The sequence below is a fragment of the Phasianus colchicus genome, chromosome 22 (assembly GCF_987193195.1).
Source record: "Phasianus colchicus chromosome 22, bPhaCol1.hap1.1, whole genome shotgun sequence".
NCBI lineage: Eukaryota > Metazoa > Chordata > Aves > Galliformes > Phasianidae > Phasianus > Phasianus colchicus.
Genome location: NC_143457.1, coordinates 5,502,678 through 5,522,330, shown reverse-complemented (window position 1 = coordinate 5,522,330; position 19,653 = coordinate 5,502,678). Strand labels below are relative to the sequence as shown.

Genomic DNA, 19,653 nt, shown 5'->3' with positions numbered 1-19,653 from the left:
GACACAAAGCTTTCTCACAGCACCAAGAGATCATGATGAAGTAATAGACATATCTGTAGCTACCATATATTGCACAAAGATTTCATTCATTCATTCAAATATTTGCCATCTCTTTGCAAATGAAAAAAGATAGCAGAGGAACACAGAATCGGTGGTGGTGGTTTTTTTTCTTTTCTTAAATGGTGCTTGCAAGGTATAACAAACAGCATCACTTGTGTATAATTGTGTCATTAAAGATATACACCACACACGCAGACATAAACGTATACATACACACACGCATGGCACGCCAGCCCTACATGATGCCACTTCTGCCAAGTTACTTTACAGGACAGATTCACCAGGTAATATTTCTTCTGTCAGACAGTTGGAAAACACAGTACAGCCAGATCCATATTTCAGCTATTGTTTGTACATTCATTTTAATGCTCAGGAAAATATAATTTTATTTTATTAAGTTCTGCTGCAAAACAAAGAAAGAAAAATGAAATCCTTCTCATTTCTTAATTATTACTCTATTTTCTTCGATTGGAGCATTTAACACCTGCCTTTGGCATTATGGTTAGAAAGCTCAGGAGTCTCTGAACACAGTTGTGCAAAAAATAAAATATGGAAGAGTGTCACTTAGAGAAGTTTTTGTTGTAACAACATATTTTCTCCAATCAGTGTTCACTACTTTATCTCTAAGGCACACACACACTGTCTCTAGGATCTCATCACATCCAGATTTGTCTGTCAGTCCAAATCTTGTTGAGCCTTTAAGTACTAGTTCAGAGAGCATGCTGTCTTAGGACATTACCTCCCTACCACTGACAGGCATCAAGGAGGACTGATGGCCACGACTGATCTCCTCTGGTATCTCCTTGCACAAAGTGCAAGCATACGCTTTGCCTGCCCAGGTATCACATATATCCTTCTACAGCATCGCCTTCAGAGCAACTCAAGGCTGCAAATCTGACACTGCAGGGCACTAGACATGATGCAGTCACTGGAGAAGGATGCCTCTGCAAACATCTGCACGTGGAAGTCTCTGGTCTGAAAGTCTCTTCTGCTCCAGCAGACAGTTCAGCATTCTTTGTATCTTTCCAATGGACAGGCAGCACAAGGTGAGGCGGCTGCCTGCCCTCCAGCACCGCTCCTCACCCTTATGATGCTGCAAGTGGAGGACACTCCCTCCCCTCCACCTTCACCCAAGTCACATGTGTTACCCCCTCTTTCACAATGGCTTTGCAGGTAGCCAGACCGAGCAGCGCTTTTCATCTAAAATGCGAACAAAAAGGATGTAAAGGAGGTGGGAACGGGAAGGGAAGCAAGTGTATCCTTAGACAAAGATCTGAATCCTCTCCCGGATAGCCTGCCGGCAGATGGGGCACACAGTAAGAGCTGTGCTGCAGTCTGGGCAAGAGCCATGTCCACACTGGAAGACCAGTTTGATTTGGTCGTCGATGCAAATAGGGCAGGTGATGCGCTCCTCCATCTGCCGGTAGCGGTTCTGCAGCTCCTCCATCAGCTTCCTCTGATCTGTGGATTCAGAGCTTGGGCTGCATTCCACCTCAGTGCTGTCTGCAGGGGTGGGAGAACACGAAGAGAGTTAGTTGCTATTGTGCTCTGTCTCATGCAGTGTCTCCTTAACCAGACTGTCTCTTAAAGAGCAGCAATTTGTTCAGACTAAACTCACTTCAGTGAGCCTTATCCAGGGATCAACATGCATACAAGCAGCTACACAAAGCAGAGTCCTAGAGTCAACACTATATACAGAATTGAAGCTTACAGAGATCCTTAGCTCTAAACAATATCCCCTTTTCTCCCCCATTCTTCCTGAAAAAAAAATCCCTATTTCTTATGGTTTTGGGTTTTTTTTCCCCCCACCGAGAACCAATGATTGTTGCTGGAACAAATGCTGTAGAGCACCTTTCCCAATTCACTGCACTGAACAGTAGGTACAGCAAACATACCTTGCTTGAGTTTTTTGGTTATTGTCACTTGACATTTGATGCACTTCTTCATTCTTCTGGAGCATTCTACCAAAATGATAAGAGTAATCACAATTAAGCCCAATAGTGCAAGAACAATAGGAAGAAAATAGACTCGAGAACATCAGCTTTTAAATGGCCTGAGAACTCCCTGGATGGTTAAGTAGTGGAAATGAGGACACTGCCTTCTGTTTTTGAGCTACATCCTCATCTCTTGCTTCAGTCTTTCCTATGCAGTAGCAAACAACATAACTTCCCAATGCTCTGTGTTACCAGAACTGCTGTGCTATGGATGCAATGCAGCTCTCCGTTCTTTGGAAAAAGGATGCAGTCCTTGTACAGTTCTTATCAAACTCCTTGTGGTCAGACTGAAGGCATCTTAACGAGATAACAAGCTTGCTGATACGTTTGAGCAAGCTGCCATTAAAACATCCAAAATGCAAATTGGTCACAACAGCCAGAGAAGGGGAAATCTTTCTCAGGAGGTTTTGATGGAGAATGCACCACTGAAACATCCGACCTGCCTTCCCAAATTACCCACAGCATCTGTAAGCTCATGCCTGGGCTGCCTGTCAGCAGGTGCTCAGATCACTCTGAGCCTACCACAGATAGCTTTGGACACTCCATCTACAATGACAGTGCTGAAATCATGCTGGGGTTGTTCCAGGTCACGTACAGCTTTGCATCTCAACAGACCTTGATTTACGAGTCCAGAGAGGGAGGCTGTGTGGCATAACAGGACAGGAAAGCAGAATGGACTTACCCTCACACACAATACTGTGCTGGCATGGGAAGAAATGGATGAGCAAGGCCAGCTCTGAGCAGACCAGGCACTCTGTGGGGACTGCCATACTTGAGACACTAAGATTGGTCATTGTATTGGGAGTGGTATGCACGCGGCGAAGGCTGCAGGTGATGGCTGAGCAGTCTGAAGAAACCTGCTGTTCCCTGCAACCAAGAACATGTAATCAAATTTGAGCCACGTACTCTAGGTCCTTTGTCAGTGACCTAATAAAATTGCATTGATCCCTGGCAAACATTCCATGTGAAGACAAAGATGCAGATGCTCAGGTAGCACAAACTGGTCAATCTTCATTGCACCAGTGAGACCAACTCAGCCTCCTGCTGGGATTATCACTGATCTTTCTAAAAAGAAATGGAGAAAGCAGGCACAACTAATACTTACAGTGCCAGCAACTAACTCGAGATGAAACAAGAAGTGCTCAGATTGACATCTAATGCCAATGTTTTAGGGATGCTTCATCCTTCCTGGAATGGCAGCATGATGCAGTGATACCACAGTAATGTATCTTGCAAAGACCGACACCGTAGCCATTCCAGAGGACATGGCTTACCTGAATTTCTGCGAGAAGTCTTTGATGATTTGGACAATCCTTCCGTCTGTAATAAGGTCTAAAGGAGACTTTCCCCGATGGTTTGCATAATTAATATCTGCTCCTTCCTGTGCTAAGTAACATGCAATTGCAGTTCCAACATTCAGCTCTACATTTCCAAGAAAGCCAGAAGCCTGCAGCTAAAATGCGTTGAGAAACACTCTGTTAATAGGAGTCTGTTACGTAGCTGTATCAAATTTAATATTGTAATCATCAGACTGACAATGTGAGAGCACAGTTTTGTATTCACAAAATGCAAGATGATCCTTCAGTGTATACAGACAGCAGATTCAAACCTGGTGTCCCAGGAACAAATGGGAATAAAACTGGTCCTAACTGGCACTAATCACTACTGACCATAGTAAGGGGTATTCACTTCTTAGTCAGTGGACAAGAATTACAAAGTGTACACTGAAAGAACCACAGTATGTATCAGCTGATGGGCAGCTGGCATATGGAACCTGAAGTGGTAGCTATTTAAAAAGCCAATCTTGTGTGCACGTGATCCAAACTCATCTGAAGTCAAAAACAATTTTCTGCTGATGTGAAAGACATGGATATGTCTTTCAACCATGGCCTAATATTCCTTATATATCCATGAATATGGTGCAACATTGTTAAATCCAGTTCAGGCTTTATAACAACGCAGCTTTCATCATATATGGTATGTTTCATCTTTTGCGTATCTGCAGATGAAGAGCAGCAACTGGGGTGCTTGTGGTTAGCCTGCCTCTTATTTTCCATGCCATCAGACAGAAATGAATTTCTGTGGTTCTGGGGCATGAATTAAACCCAAAGACTCTTGGCTCTGTGAGCAGATTCATGACCTTTCCCATGTCAAAGAAAGCAGCACGCAATGCTAACAAAAACATGGGATGTTACAGGAAAAATTGGAGCATGACTATGGAAAGCTGCATGCTGCAAATCTGAGCATACTCAACAGATTTATTCTCCTATAAGCAAGACTGTTTGCTTCCATGCTCCTGAACAGAACAGACTCTGCACTATTTCATTGCCTTCCTTCACCCATTTAGAGTCCATTCCACAATCATCAAGCATTCTCCTGCCCGTGGTGCTGGAATTTCTCCTATTCCCAGCTCACCTTGGAAAAGAGGGATGACCCCATCTCCCCTTCACGCTTCTCCATTAGAACTGACATTAGCTGCTGTCGTTCCAAGGCAATGTGCATGGCTGTGTCCCCATCCTCATCCTCAGCATTTACATCGCTACCTTCACTGACCAGCAGCTGCACCAGCCCTACATGTCCCTGGATGATAGCGAGGTGCAGAGGTGTTTGGTTCCGGCTGTTCTTGACATTGACATCACAGCGACCCTTGAAGAGAAGAATTGCATCAAACAAGAGTTGTTGCTCCTGCTGAATTTCACTGAAGAAAAGTGCTGCAGTTGTGCTTGCTGACACCCCAACTCTCAACTCCATCTTCAGGACAGAAATGTAAGTATTTCCAAGAGAACACTGTATGAATCAGCCCTCTGCACGTTGGCCGTATGGCCAACACACCTCTACACCACACACAGCATTAACTCAGCACTACTTAGGAGAAAATATGGGATTTTGGGGGTGGAAAAGCTAGAAATTTGTTGGCAGTTTTGTTTTGCTTCTTACCTCTTTGATGAGAATTTCTGCCACTTCTCTGTGATTATTGAGAGCAGCGAGGTGCAGGGCAGTGAAGCCATCTTCTTTTTTGGAGTCAACCAACTGTCGAGCTCTTGCTAGAATCTTCTTTATGGCTCTACAGTGTTGGAGGTAAACCAGAGATGGAAGGTACTTTATCAAGAAGGAAAACAATGCAGAAAAAACAGGCCTGCCTCTTCTGATCAGCAGCTATGAACGTTATTTAAATTTAAACAAGCAGCACAGTGCTTGTTAAAACTGAGCTGGCAGATGCAATGCAGAATGCTCCTGCTATGTTGCAGACTATTATAAGAACAATACATATGTATATTGATAATTTTTGTCAGCACAACCAACACAGAGAACCGCACTCCTTTCCAGTGCTGCTACACCTGCACGTATTTTCAGGGCACATTCTGCCTTTGTCTTTCTTAGGTATTGGATGATTATAACAGATCTTTGCTAGCAGCTTTAATGAGGCAGAGTATTACATTTCTCAGCTGCCTTCAAATATCGCATGCACTGTCAGAAAGCTTGCTGCAGTGAAGTGGCATTGTCTGTCTGTATTGTTTGCCAGAAAACCAAGCTGCAGATACCTGTACAAATCTTCTAGTTCTTTTGAGGTCTGCCAAAAACTGTGTAGCTACATGGATTGCTTTTCATTGTTTAGAGATACAGCTTACTCATTACACAGAGGGCAGAGAACCAAACACCTTGCTGTTTTTTATCAGCACTGAAAGAAGATAACTGTGAGGAATGCTCACTTATGGTATAATTCTTTTGAAACATTAAGTCTGTTTCATGTGCCTTTAAGATCTATAAGGCTCTATGCAGAGTTAACTTCAGGAAACACAGACGAGTGCAGGCAGTTGGAATTTAATGGACACAATACTGCACATGTATCAATTAAAATCTCAGGTTGGGTGCAGCAAGTTAGATGATCTCAGCCTTTCCCTTCTTTGCCAAGTAACCATTTCTGCAGAGAATTAACATATTACCAGAACAATTAAGAAGTAGAGAAGAGAGGAAAACAAGAAAAAGTCTCACATTCTTGAATGATCATTCTTTTTTTTTCAAAAGCAGGCAGAGTACACAAAAATTGGCACCTGTCCCCCACCACAGGCACCACACACACATACCCTCTGCTTACATCCATCACAGAATTACTGCTAGATCAAAGAATTCACTACATTAAGTCCCTGATAGGCAGTTAATTCCTCCACCTCAATTAGGTGCTGCCCAGCTAGGGCTCACAGCTGTCTCAATAAGAATTTGACAAGATTTTATCACCATCTAGTCTCAGAGTGCCTAACCTATCTGTGTGTTTTTCCCAGGAACGCATGCCGTTGTTCATTCACTTACAGCTTGTTGCCTTTTAGAGCAGAATAGTGGAGCAGATTGAAGCCTTGACAGTTCTGGACAGTGAAATCAATGTTGGGTACCTCAGTGAGAATCTCAATGATGACTTTGTAATCTGCAGTGATAGCATAATGCAGGGGTGTGTCTCCATGAGAATCCTATAAAAGAATACCAAACCAGAATATAGGTTACCAAAAAGTGTCCAATTAAGCACACCGTGCAAGACAGGAACATATATAGTCTTCCAGGTCACATCAACTCCAGATCAAACATCACTGTCATACTGAGCAGTTTTATAGTTCTTGAGAAATTAGTTTCTCAGAGCTTGATATCAGCAGCTCAGCAGACAAATGCTTGTATTCCTAACTTTGAGGGACTGATCCAGCACTGTCCAGTTCTATAAGCATAGAAACAAGCCCTAAAAAACAGGCTGGATCCAACTCACCACCACTGTCCTTCAAGTTCCTCAACGTTAGTTCTAACAACTTCATCAGTCCTGGGAACAGGACAGTCACAACATCACACTTTAGGAGCAGATTAGCTCTCACTGGAAGACACAGCAGAGAGTACTACTGGTCTGAGCTAAGTAGATTTAAGATGACAAAGATGTAGACCCAAAACTGGTATTTCCGAGTAGTGAATTTAGAAGCACACTTCCCCAGTGCAGCACACAGTAGTGTATTACAAGAGTACTGTCTTCAAATTCTAAGCAACAAATGATGGAAGACAAAAGAGGCAATTTCTTCTCCCAAACCACTCCAAAAATAAAACAAAAAGCAACACACAAAGAACACCAAAAGGAACTCAAAACTTACTGGGAGGTTGACATCACAGTTGAGTTCACAGAGGGCCTGTACCACTTCTGTGAATCCTTGACTGACAGCAACATACAAAGCTGTGCACTTTGCATTGTTTAACAGGTCTGCACCAGCTCCTTTAGCAATAAGCACACGGGCAACATCAGCTTGGTTTCTGATTTAAAGGCAAGGAGTAAGACAGTGTCAATGCTGTGCAAACATACATTCTCCCTTCTTGCAAGCCATCAAACCTTCTTGGCATTGGCATCCTCTTAATCCCGCTCCTCCTCCTCTTAAATCAGTCTGATTTAAATCAACTGGTACTTCCCGCTCTCAGTAATAAATTCTTGGCTTGCAACAGGCAACAAACCAAACTAATCCCAACCAACTTATCCTCACACCCCAGAAAACATCACTGAAAGCTCCTTATCACTTGTTTTGATTCCTCGTAAGTTTTATAGTGCAGGAACTGATTTAGCTGTGGACTGAATTAGCGTATCTGTGGTCCTGAAGCTCGTGTGCCAGTTTCTAATGAAGTAAAGAAGCCTCCCTCTTTACCTTCTCTCACACACTGCACACAGATGGTTCATGTGTATCTACGAGTTTCCTTTTTTTAAGGCCTTTCAGTCTTGTATCAAAGAGCGTAAGAAAAGATCTCCTACCCAAAAGCTGCATAGTGCAGCGCTGTATCCCCTTCTTCATCCCTCAGATTGACAGTGGCATGTGCCTGCAGCAAAATCTTCACAACATCCAGATGTCCCTGATAGGAGGCAATCTGTAGTGCAGTTCTGCCCTGATTCTTGTTGTCGACCTGCAGGAAGGACAGAGACATAGCAAACGGCAAGGAAAGATCTTGCCTTGAGTTCAGTCACTGGCTGCAGAACAGTGGTGTGCTCAGAAATACTAAGCAGAATCTGTGCCCTGGTGGCTCTGCTTTATGTACATCAACTACAAGGCTGACTTTCACCCTAAATATTCCTAAAGGAGAAAAGGATAGCACTTTTAGTCAAGAAGGGAGAAATAAGCAAACAGAGCTGGAAGCCAGGGCTCTGATTGCAGCACCGATGCCAAATCCCTCTATGCCTGCAAGCGGAATACTTCCTGACACTGCAGCCAACTATTCCTTTTCTAATTGGAAAATGCATGAGGAGGTCAAATTGGCTTTGAAAATGCCAAGTCCCCATTGCTTAATGTTACTCCAGGTACTTTACTGGGCACAGTGCTGGAGGGTAAATCAGTGTTGAGGTGCTGCAATGAGATTTTTCAAAAATTAAAGGGACTGAAGAACAAAAAGAGGCTGTATGAAAGGCAAGACAAAAAAAAGGAAAGGGAGCTACTGAGATCAGCAGGAGGCTAAAGAGAAGAGATGAAGGGGCTGGCAGAACCTCAGCTGACTGGCAAGCAGAACAGCTTTCTTCTTCCTTGCAGCTGGTTCTATGCAGCAATCAGGAGAGCAGGTCAGGCTAGGCTTCCCTTGATTCACTCATAACTAGGGTGAGTTGCTCTAGCAAGGAGGCTTTAGAAATCACTGTGTTATTCTTACATTTACACAAGACAGACAATGCTGATAAGCTGGAAAGCCCTAGGCAAGCAATTCTATCTTGCACTATGAAGTGAGCCTTTCCTTGGTGCATGTCTCTTACAGAAATAACAATACATTAATAGAAATATCAGAATAGAAATAGAACATAAAATAGAAATCTAATAGAAATAAATAGTAACAAAATATTCCTGACTCCTGGCACTTTCTTATCTGAAAACAATCACAGGTGTTCAGTTGCTCCTATCTCCAGAACTCCCACTAACTTCATAAATAAGGATGGAGATGGAACCTTCCAATAAACAGCTTGAAAAAGCAGCTGTATGAGTAAACGGGATCCTAACAGTTTGGCACACTGCAAGCATATGAATTGCTCCAGCAAGTCAAGTCCAGTTCCCTGCTCCAGTCAGACACCAGATAAGGACACTGCACAGACATGCACAGCATCAGAACCCAGGCAGCTTTCCTCTTTCCTGTTTCCAACAGTTCTATTTAGCCAGGTCATGTAAGGACAGATGCATTCAGTCACACACAACCTGCTGCTTTCTTCTCAAACAGGGGTCAGATTCCTGGACATCTTGCTATTGTCTTGTATTTATATGTATTGTATACATATGAAGCACTAATTCTACAGCTGCAGTGTCCATACAGGATACCTGAGAATATGTTATAAGGACATAGCTCCAGTTCTGCTTTAATGCCACACACTGACATCATACAAATGCACATTTTTAATCCTAAATAGCAGCGCTGAATTGAATAATTTAATACAAAGTCTGAGAAATCTGTCATTTTTCTCCCGCTCCTCCCCTCACTCAAATACAAAATTTTATGATCTCATGTTAAAGCAAATCAAAAAGTAAACATGTCTTCAAAACTTGCCTTGTCTGGGTACTTCTGAAGGAGCTCCCGAACTTTGGCTGCATTGTTGAGTGCTGCCCAAATAACCAAACATCCTGCATGGTCTGATTCTGTCTTCTGAGACAACAGTTTCTCCAATACAGTAATCAAAGTGCCTGGATAGGAACAAGAAACAGCCACAGGTTAACAGCACCAAAGAGTATGTGTGGATATTCATATTGCATTTCTCAACCCCTGACAATCTAGACATCTCCATTCTCACTATCTCACTTTTTGATTCCTTTGCATTCTCTGTTGTCATGAGATTTGCTTCCTCATCTCTCTGATAGGCTGTCAGGCAAGCTGGATTAAACGTCCAGGACTGGTCTCCAACTGACACTCGCAGGTCTCCATCCCCATACACTTTGATCACTTTGCCAATGTGCCCTAGAGTCTGCAATTGAAAGAAAGTAATGATTTTTAAAAGGAAAGATGCAGTATGCTTTTTATCTCAGAACCAATGCAATGCTTCTAAGAGAAGTTTTGCAGGCAGCATCCCTGCAGTGTGAAACGAAACACTGAACAAACACTCACAGACAGCTCCCACTACGAGGATACCACAAGGTTCTCAGCAGTTTCTCTGTTACTGAAAAGGGCTTCCCAGACACATTACAAATGTCTGGGAAAAGCTGATGAAACAACAAACCAAGAACTGATAAAATTGGGATTAGGAAAAGGTTTCCTCTGTGCCTTTAAATACTCCTGGAGGACATCCATGGTCTGCTCTGACCATTTTTCCACACTCAAGCACTCTTTCCTACTTCATTCCCAAGAATCAGGAAGGGCTCAGGAGGACTTCGGTTGAAGAAACTTCTTATTTGACTTATTGATAGCCAAATCACTTGTCAGATTCCCCATCTACCCACTCTGCTTTGGGCTTTGTGATAGGATTATATTGCCAATAGCTAATAGCAATATTTCTGTCCCAGAAAGGTCAGGAATACTGCAGTGTAAGCCCAATCACCATTACTAACTGCTGAGAAAAACTGAGGGAGTTGCTGGACTGTCCTGGCAGTGATGTGTACTCACAGGTGCCATTTCATCTGTCCACTCCCCATGACCAGGTTGGAATCGCTTCACTGTTTCCATATCATCAATCACTCGGACAACATCACCAACCCAGAAAGTGTTGAGCTACAAAAAAAAAGTCAAACTTAGGGGAGATTAAACAAACAGAAATATGTGTAGGTATATATATGTATATTATATATATATATATGCTCCCATTCCCAAAAATCCCTACTGAACTATAAGTCCATCCACTTCAAAACAAGGCATTGCAAAACCTCAGTACAGCTACCAAGAAATCCTTAATCACTGCAAAATAAACACAGTCCAAGGGCTTGAGCATTTCTGTTTTAAGCCAAGCGCACATTTAAGTAGGGAAATATTTTGGGACAGAATAATTTTCTTTTTTTTCTTCAAAGCATTTAAAAATAATACTAGAATGAAGTACTTGGAACTTTCCTTGGTCCGTTCCTCACCATACCTGACACAACAGGAGACTTTAATATGGAAGTTCAATCTGTTATTTGAAACAAATTCTCTGGTTTCTCTTTTCTGTAGTGATCCTTTGCCAGACGCTGCCTCTGCTCACTAAGCTAAGAAGGGAACACTGTCAAAACTCACAGACTAATTCTGCAGAAACTGTCCAAACATGGGATGTTATATTGGTAAGTTTTTGCTTGATGATTTTTGTTGTTGTTTTGGGGTTTTTTGGTGTGTTTTTTTTTTTTTGTACTGTGACCTTGTTCAGGACTTTCACAATTTAGTATTCTTCCAGAAGCTCCCTTCACACTTATTAGCCCTGCTTCTAACAATCCACATTGCAAACTCTCATTCCCCTGGGGGAAGGCCAGGGCTATCAGCTTTAGAAATACAGATACAAAATTAGAAGAAATAGATTAAAAGACTCAGGTCATCCAGAACAATTAGAGAGAGACAAGAGAAAAAAAGATGGAAAAAATAGAACAACATGAAGATATAAGGGAAAAAAAAAACAAATAGAAATGAAGTGGACAAAGGCTCATCTCAAATGAAAAAGGTAGCTACAGAAAGCTGAATTATCATAAATCAATTGTTACCACTCTTACCAAAGGAAATTATAGCAGTATATTTCTTTGGCACTTGTTTGAGATACACTGTGTCCTAACAGCAGACTAAGCTGACAGCTATTCCCTGCAGTATTTCATTCTGGCCAAGCTCACCTATCAGTACATACCTTAGTCAGGGCTCCAGGATGGAAAGTCCAGCGGGTTTCACTGTTGAACTGGACCCTCACATCTCCTCTGTCCGTGATTCTGTGCACAGTCCCTGTCTGGCCAATGAACTTTGGAGGGGAAAAAAAACAAAGGGAAATCCCTACATAAATTGCACTGCTTAATAGTGAGGGAAGCAGGCAGGAGGACAGTAAGAATGCAAAAAGTAAAAACGCTTCAGAATACAGCACAAACTGTCCTCGTCTTTGCAAATGATAAAGGTTGCTATGGTGCAGTACGACACCAGCAAGACATACTCCATTAATTTAACTGGCAAATTTATTTACTTAGCTGTTATCATTTTATTTGAATGTAAGCTCACATCTGATGCTCACTGACTCCAGTGTCCTATCACTATACAGTTCCTACTTGTGATCCACTCAATGCGTTATGTTTGTGAACCATAGGACTTCCTGTATCCTGGTTGCTTCCTAGTAAGCAGATACTTCTGCAATCTGAGACAGTGACTGATAATGTGCTGAGAAAATAAAAGCAAGCTGTAGCATACCTCAGCCATTTTAGGATTCCAGCCCCCATGGCCCTCCTGCATCTCCCGCAAGATGTCGATGTCCAGCAGGCATTTCACTTTGTCCCCATGCTGGAATGGATGCCTGTCTGTGCTTTCTTTCCTCTGCAGTTCAGCTGGTTTTCCTAAAGAGAAAGACACCACCCACACACGTGCAGGATGCAGTTATAAACTTTATGTCTTGCGTGCCTTTGTAACATGGTTTGCACATAACATAAGGTTTAATGGGTGTAAGAATGTAAAACCCTTTCTCTACTTGTGGAGCATGCTGTATACACTCTGTGGGGCAACATGATGTAGACAGATCAAAAAGACTTTGTTCTTACTTGATAACAGTATGAATTAAACATGAGGTAGTTCTAAGAAGACAATTTAGTCCCTTCCCAGAAGAGAACGTGTTTGAATGATGCCTGTCCTGTTGCATCAAACATCAGTGGCTGTCCTCACCAACGCAGTCACCCAAACTGCTGTTCAGTGAGCACTCACACAATGCTCAAAATGAGTTCTCCTCTCTTTGAATTAACAAAGCTGACATTTGAATCAAATTCTTTGCTCTCAGATGCAGACATCCCCATAGGGATTTTGTGAATCTTCACTATCATGACTTCGCCTTGACAAAAGACCCTTGGGGCCCTCCTGTGGGATAAAGATCTGGACATCTGATGGTCTTATGTGACCTTACCATTGAAAGGACAAACAACTTCGCTAACCACCCTGAAATAAAACAGTATGTTCACAAATACATATTTTTTTTTTTAAGTACACACAATCTGCAGAAGTTTTCTAAAGCCACATGCTCATGGCCTGTTTTCCAAGCAAAAAGGGCTTTAGTGTCAGGAAATAGCAGTGCAAGTAACAGTTTCTCAACAGAAGACTTGTACCCACACACCTAGTTTTGGGAGATGCTCTTTGTAGTAAAAGCCACCAGATGCCTCCACAGTACATTTCAGGTCCACTTTTCCCTTGTGTCCAACTCGGTAGACATTTGTGGTGCCATCAGACCATGTGACACTGGCCACACTACGTCCAGTCTCCACATCCCAGCCACGAATATCAACCACACGTCCAGTTTTACCTTCACCACCTGATGAGAAGAAGAGAAAAAAAAAATAATGTCCAGCTTGAATTTCCCAGAGACCAACAGACACCTGACTCTGAGATGCTTACTGAGATAAAATTTAATTACGTTTTTCCTTAGCTAAGAAAACAGCAAGGTGAAAACCTGTCTATTCTCCAACTTCTCACCATGGAGCAGTAGCCCAAAGCTGAAAGTTAGTAGCTGGGCAGGATGAAATTCTGCCAGGTGTTGCTGCCAGGAAGGATTTCTGTAGGGCATTGCCACAGGCCTGTTCTACATGATGAACTGAAGCACACAGATCTGCATCAGCAGCAGGATCCTGCAGCCTGAAGCAGCGCCCTCCAACCAAGTGTTCTTCACAAGACAACCAACCAACAAAAACTTGTTCAGCAGCTCATACATCTTCCTCATATCTCAGGTGTTCCACCTTGATCTGCAGAAGGCACACCTTCTTAATTAAGGAAATCAAACTACAGGACAACTCAATTTGACCAACTTTGAGAGAATCTCCACATGAAGCTCACTGAAAGCCAGCCAGACATTTGCTTTTAAATACAAATATGGAAAAGTTGAATCTTGTAGAAGTGTAACAGTCATTCTCTTGGCCGACAGAAACACTGCCTAGCTAGGGAGCACGGTATCATGGCACCACACTGTGGCAAAACAAAAACACTGTGTAAGATCTGCCCTAAGACTTTAATCCTTCCAAAGCACTTGTGAGGTGGAGGAACATCAGGTAAAGTTTGTTCTGATGCTTCTCTTCACCTGCACAGTAGAGAAGAACACCAGTGAAATAGTTCAGAACATGAAGATATATAAGTGAGATAGTAAACCTGTCCAGGTATATGGCCATTCCCTTAACCAGGAGGGACAACTCTTTATCAACACCAGATCTACTGACAGGCAATCAGAACTTGCAGATTCACAGCCTCATTCTGCTTCCAAGGCACTGCATGAACTTAGGCAAGTCTCAGCACTTGTCCAGTGCTGTCCCCCAAATGGGGTCAGCAACATCAGTCTGTCTCACTGGGTTGACTAATTGCCTCTAACTGCCTGCAAAGTCAACTCAAAGGAGCTACCTTCCCCATCTAACTGCATATTAATCTAAAGAGGGTAATACAGATAACCTAGTGGGCTTTACTGTGATCTCTCCCTCCCTATACAGTTGTTTAAGAGCACTAGTGTCCACTTCCATGATGCTAGGATTCAGAGGTGGCAGCAAGGAAAAGGTTGAAATGACTGAAGGGTTGCAAACGTCCACTTTGAGAAGAGAAATTCTCATTATTCGGTTTTGCAGCCAATGCTGATTTCTGCAATCAGCTTCAGGCAAAAGATTTAAAAGCCACATGCAAATAGAAGATCAGAGTCCTCAATTAGATGCTACTGTCTTTAGCACAGACACACAAGGCCATGTAATTAGTACATATGCTTACCAGGACCCTGTGTTAGAGTTTACAAGGCCACGTATTATCACTGCTTATATGTTCCTTCCTTAAATGGAAACAGAGCTGCTGTGCTAGTGCTATCAGGAAGCTAAGTTCTGAAGAGTAAACAGCATGTGGATGGGGACAGGTCAAAGAAGAGGCAGCATCAATGGAGAACAGCTGAGCACCTGGCCTTCTATTTCCTCTCACTTGTTTTGCACACAGCACTGCTTTCAGGTCATGACCATCGCAACCAACACAAGTCTCAGACATGTAAATGTTGATCTGATCTCAAAATGATGGATAAGCTGGACTGAGCATAAGCCTCTTTTGCTCTCAGACTCCACAAGTAATCACGTCCTCCACTGAACCACAGAGCTGCAATAAATGGTGGAACCTCTGGACTTACAACTTAATTTTATCAAGAGAAAAAAGAAGCTGTGAACAGGACAGTACATACAAAACTCAGAGCAGAAACACACAGTAAAACTCTCATAACCTTAAAGCACTACACAGAAATTGCTATCAGTGAGTTACAGTCATTATATCCCAAGAGCAGGTCTAGTAAAGACACTTCTGCCTCTGCATTTTCAGCCCAAAGTTACAATTCACACAGAAAAAAAGAAACCATTCTCCAGTAACAACAGCAGATAATTCTTCATTAGTGTTCCATGTCAAACTTAAGAACAGTGATGAGGAATAGTCTGTAGTGTCCAAATAAGAATATTCCAAAGCCTTCCAAGGGAAAAAGGAATACTACACGCAAAGTCAGACAAGCCCCAATTCCCATTGAGTGGAAGCTTTTTCAGGAGAGGATGGGTCTTTATTTCCTTGCAACATGGTGTACATTTACAGTTCTATAAGATCTTCCAGGATGGCTCCCATGAGTATTTTCATCTATGAAATGGGAACAGCAGAACTTCCCTCCCACACCCTAAGCGAATGCATAGAGTCTATGGCACAGATGCATTTCTAAACAAATACAAAGTATAATATTTAATTCACTAAAGAACAGAGGCCTGCATCATCTGAACAGTTCCCTAAAAGCTACTGCTCAGCACATTTTCAATTAGCAATATGGCAAAAACAAAAAGGAGAAAAAAGTCTAATGGTCTTTTTATAGGACATCTCAAAAGCAGCTTACCATCCTGGTTACCCCATTCCCAGTCTGGGCCACGGACTACTTTAGCTCCCTGGAAAGTCCCTTTTAAGGTGATGCGAGTCAGATTCTGTCGAGGACTCACTAGGACTCTGAAAAACAGAATAAGAGAAAACAAATTTATTATTACTACTTAGACTTCACAAAGCTCTGTTCCATACTTACAGCAAAGCATGGCTTGAGTCCTGAAAAACATGTAAAGCATAAAAGAAAGCAATTAAAAAAATAACGGAGACTTTGATGCTACAAGCTGGTCTCACCAGGAAGGTCAGAACTCTTAGGTACTGCTGCACTGATAGCAGAAAGACAACTTCTGAGTAATATACCGACTTTCAGCAGCCCTAAAATCCCACTGTGACTTCAAGGCAATGTCTATGTGTGTTACTAGAGTGTACACTGCGTGAAAGCATTAATGGCTCAAGAAGTCTCTTAGCTCAGCCGTGAGGAGTTCAGCACATTTCATAACTTAAGCTGCAGACTGCACAGCCTAATTCTGCTTTCTGAAAAGCAGAGCAGATTAGTGTTATGGTTAGACTGTTTTGTTTCTAAGATAACAAAGAATTTTATCTACCCAGCAGTCTGCATCTCAAGCATACACACTGATCTTAAGGAAAAACACAAAATTACCTACGTGATAGTAAACAGGGGGTCTGACGTCCTGTTAAAGCAGCTTCCAATTCCCATAGTGTTACAGCAACTTCTCTGCTGGTCTTTCTGCGTGCTGTTCCTAGTTTCTTCCTTAGTAGAAAGCTTTTTGTAAGATACCAAGTCACTAAAGCCCTCACAGACCTGCTTGGTTCGGTCTCCTAGGGTACAATCTGCTTTTCGAGGTGACTGCAGAGGTGCTGCAATCCATGCCCTTAACTCTCCATCTCGTCCTGACAGGCTCCCAGCAACTCCCAGCCACAGCAGCTGCTCTGCAGGGCAAGGGGGGGAGCCTACTGGGAATAGGGCTGGCCTCAGAATACTGTGTTCATTTCCCATCTAATGCCTCCAGAGAGAAGGTGGAGACTCAGAAGGATAAAAAGCTTATGCTTGAACTCATTGTTTACTTATCCATCAAAAGCCTAAGTCTTTTACCTTTCTTAACTTGCTAACATATCTCCTACCTGTGCTTTACATCTCTTTGCATCCTAGTGTAATTAAAGAGGGAGATTGTATCCACGTGTTCTTCCAATAATTTATTTTACATTATCCAGATCGTAGCTCTACACGGGGAAGATAAAGACCTTTTTTTTGAATGGTTGTGTCACACCTGCACCTTAAAAAGGGATAAATTGCTACAGACTGGTTTCAAAACCAGCATGGATTTGTGTACTGCCTTGAAATCATGACAGTAGGAAGCAAGAGAGAAAATACCACTGCACTAGGGCTAAATGCAGTTCCTGTTTTGCCACCAGCTTTGACCAAATCATGCCATCACTTCTACATCCCTTTCCTGGAACAGGGACAAGAACTCTTCCATTTTCCTTGCTTCTACTCAGCTTGCCTGAGCAGGGCCTATCTTTTGTGGTATACCTAGGTAAGAGATCCCCAGTTTTAGCCCAGGTACCCTGAAGCTCTCTAAAACAAATGACAGCAGGGCAACACCATCCTCATGCAAGCAGCTCCATTCCCAATACCACCTAAAAGTTGGAGGCAACTCACCATAACTGCTGCCTCCCCTGGTCCCACTACAATGCTTGAGCCACATTGCTGACCAGCAGCTCAGAAGAATGATACAAGATCCAGATGCCCTGAGCCAACACATCTTAAGTTTTAATTTAATTCACCATGTTTTCCTCCAAATGCTGGACAAGAGCCAAAGTTATTAGCGTGTTGCAGAAATACCCAAGGGATAAATTTAATGACTGCAATATTGCCTTTAATAACAATTTTAATTATTACAGCTATTCAAAGTCTGCAGTCATTTCTGTCCTACAAATTCCAATGATATTAAATTACCGTGGAGTCCAGAAGACACTTGGGAACATGTTCTGTACAGAATGAAGCTATTCATCTCCTCAGCTCGCTGGGAACCACCCCCTGCTGATACTCTGCCTGTGCTCAATTTTCACTGAGGTGTTTACACAGCCTCCCACATCACTGAGAGCTATGCTAAGAAAATGGCATCATCCAGGCTTTACAGATAGAAGTTTAAGACCTAAACAACTCACTTGGAGAAATTTCAACAAGATGCTTTCAATCTGCAATAGCAGTTTAAGACCCCACAGAAGTTGTAGCTCCTTCCTACCAGGCTAAGCTTATACACCGTGCAGAGATGGTTACTTTGTGAGGCAGCAGGCCATTAGTACTGTGTTAATTGGGCCATCTCATATCTTTAGAGAAACAGTGGGTACAAACCCACGCTTCCTCTGGGATGTATAAAATAAAGCAAAAAGATCTTGCAGAACCTACAGGTAAAACTGACACCAACATAAGAAATTGTAGATTCTCTAATCCTCCCTAACAAAGCTTTCCTGAAGCACTTCCAGCAAAGGATAAAGGATGCTCTGACAGATGGCGAACGGATGCTGACTGCTCCTGCATGAATCAGGCTAAGACAAGGATGCTGTCTGAGGGATCAGGATCACACAGACCTATTTCAAGAACTGTCTTCACCAAAAATTTCCATTGGCAATCCTATTGCCATCAATAGGCACAGCCTGCACAAAACCAGCTGCAAGTCTGAGACCTCCATTTATCTGCTAAACCATGTTCTTTTTAAAGCTAAAATTCTACTCATTCATTCATTAAGACTGTAAATAAATTCATATAAATAAATTCATACTTAAACATTAAAAAACAGATTAGGAAACAAACAGATCAAACAATAGCCAGATTCAACTCAATGTTATGCACTGAAGTTTCTTGTCCTCTGTGACACTGCATAAATAACACACCTTGAAGAGGCTGCTATGATAAACAAACATGCATCCCCTTGACTGTTTAGTAATAAAATACCCAACAGCTGTCACTCAGCTGCAGTATTAGCTCAGGCTTTCATTATAAGTGAACACGGAAGGAATGAAGGCTGGACTGTTAAAGCTGCTTTCAGTGCACATACTTGCTCTTTTAATGGGTCTGAGTTAGAAGTCCAAGTGGTGAACTAGATAGGACAAAACCTGGTGAGTTTTGCTTTGCTATCTTGCTTACAGAACCTGACTTATCTTCTAATTACTAAGCATATAACATTCAGCAAGTGGATAAAAAAAAGCAGTGAAATTGAGTCATCCAGCCTTTTAAATTAAGAAAGAGAGCTACTCTCAGAATTAACAGTCATAAGTTGCAAATCAAATAAGATCAATAAAGAATGCCAGCAATTGGCAGGCATCAGGAAGAGAAATTCAAATGGCAAAATCTACAAAATCAATACTTCCTGCCACCAGCAGTTCAAAGTAGGTCATTTAAGACCCAAAATAGCTTTCAGGTAAAGGTGTTTTCAAAACCTCTTCAGAAAACCGATTGGCAATGCTCTGCAGCATCTGTCTGGACTTAAGGCCTCTTAAAATCCTAGGATTAGTGAGCTGCTACAAACAGGTACTTGTTGGTCATGCCTATGTTTAGCTGCACAGGTGTCATGTGGTAGGGATGGCAATGACAGTGCAGGTGGCAGCAGCTCAGTGCACAAGG

The 19,653-nt window shown here is 42.3% G+C and overlaps 2 protein-coding genes across 3 annotated transcripts in view; one reads left to right on the top strand and one right to left on the bottom strand.

The window, feature by feature from the left end:
• The window catches only part of CDK11B (cyclin dependent kinase 11B), a 42,722-nt gene extending 29,602 nt beyond the window's left edge, over nt 1–13,120 (top strand). The window contains exons 21-22 of the transcript XR_016459430.1: nt 11,163–11,269; nt 12,940–13,120. The gene's annotated coding sequence lies outside the window, so the exon portion shown is untranslated. The remainder of the gene's footprint in view (nt 1–11,162; nt 11,270–12,939) is intronic.
• MIB2 (MIB E3 ubiquitin protein ligase 2) overlaps nt 11–19,653 on the bottom strand; it is a 31,755-nt gene continuing 12,112 nt past the window's right edge. For both annotated transcript variants that reach the window (XM_031613703.2, XM_031613704.2), the window contains exons 5-20: nt 16,027–16,133; nt 13,270–13,464; nt 12,363–12,505; nt 11,818–11,925; nt 10,626–10,730; nt 9,828–9,990; nt 9,579–9,712; nt 7,819–7,967; nt 7,175–7,331; nt 6,363–6,517; nt 4,992–5,118; nt 4,470–4,700; nt 3,329–3,507; nt 2,737–2,921; nt 1,956–2,021; nt 11–1,563 (exon numbers count right to left, since the gene is read on the bottom strand). In XM_031613703.2, coding sequence (XP_031469563.1) covers nt 1,322–1,563; nt 1,956–2,021; nt 2,737–2,921; nt 3,329–3,507; nt 4,470–4,700; nt 4,992–5,118; nt 6,363–6,517; nt 7,175–7,331; nt 7,819–7,967; nt 9,579–9,712; nt 9,828–9,990; nt 10,626–10,730; nt 11,818–11,925; nt 12,363–12,505; nt 13,270–13,464; nt 16,027–16,133 — 2,446 coding nt within the window. In that variant the 3' untranslated portion in view covers nt 11–1,321. The remainder of the gene's footprint in view (nt 1,564–1,955; nt 2,022–2,736; nt 2,922–3,328; nt 3,508–4,469; nt 4,701–4,991; nt 5,119–6,362; nt 6,518–7,174; nt 7,332–7,818; nt 7,968–9,578; nt 9,713–9,827; nt 9,991–10,625; nt 10,731–11,817; nt 11,926–12,362; nt 12,506–13,269; nt 13,465–16,026; nt 16,134–19,653) is intronic.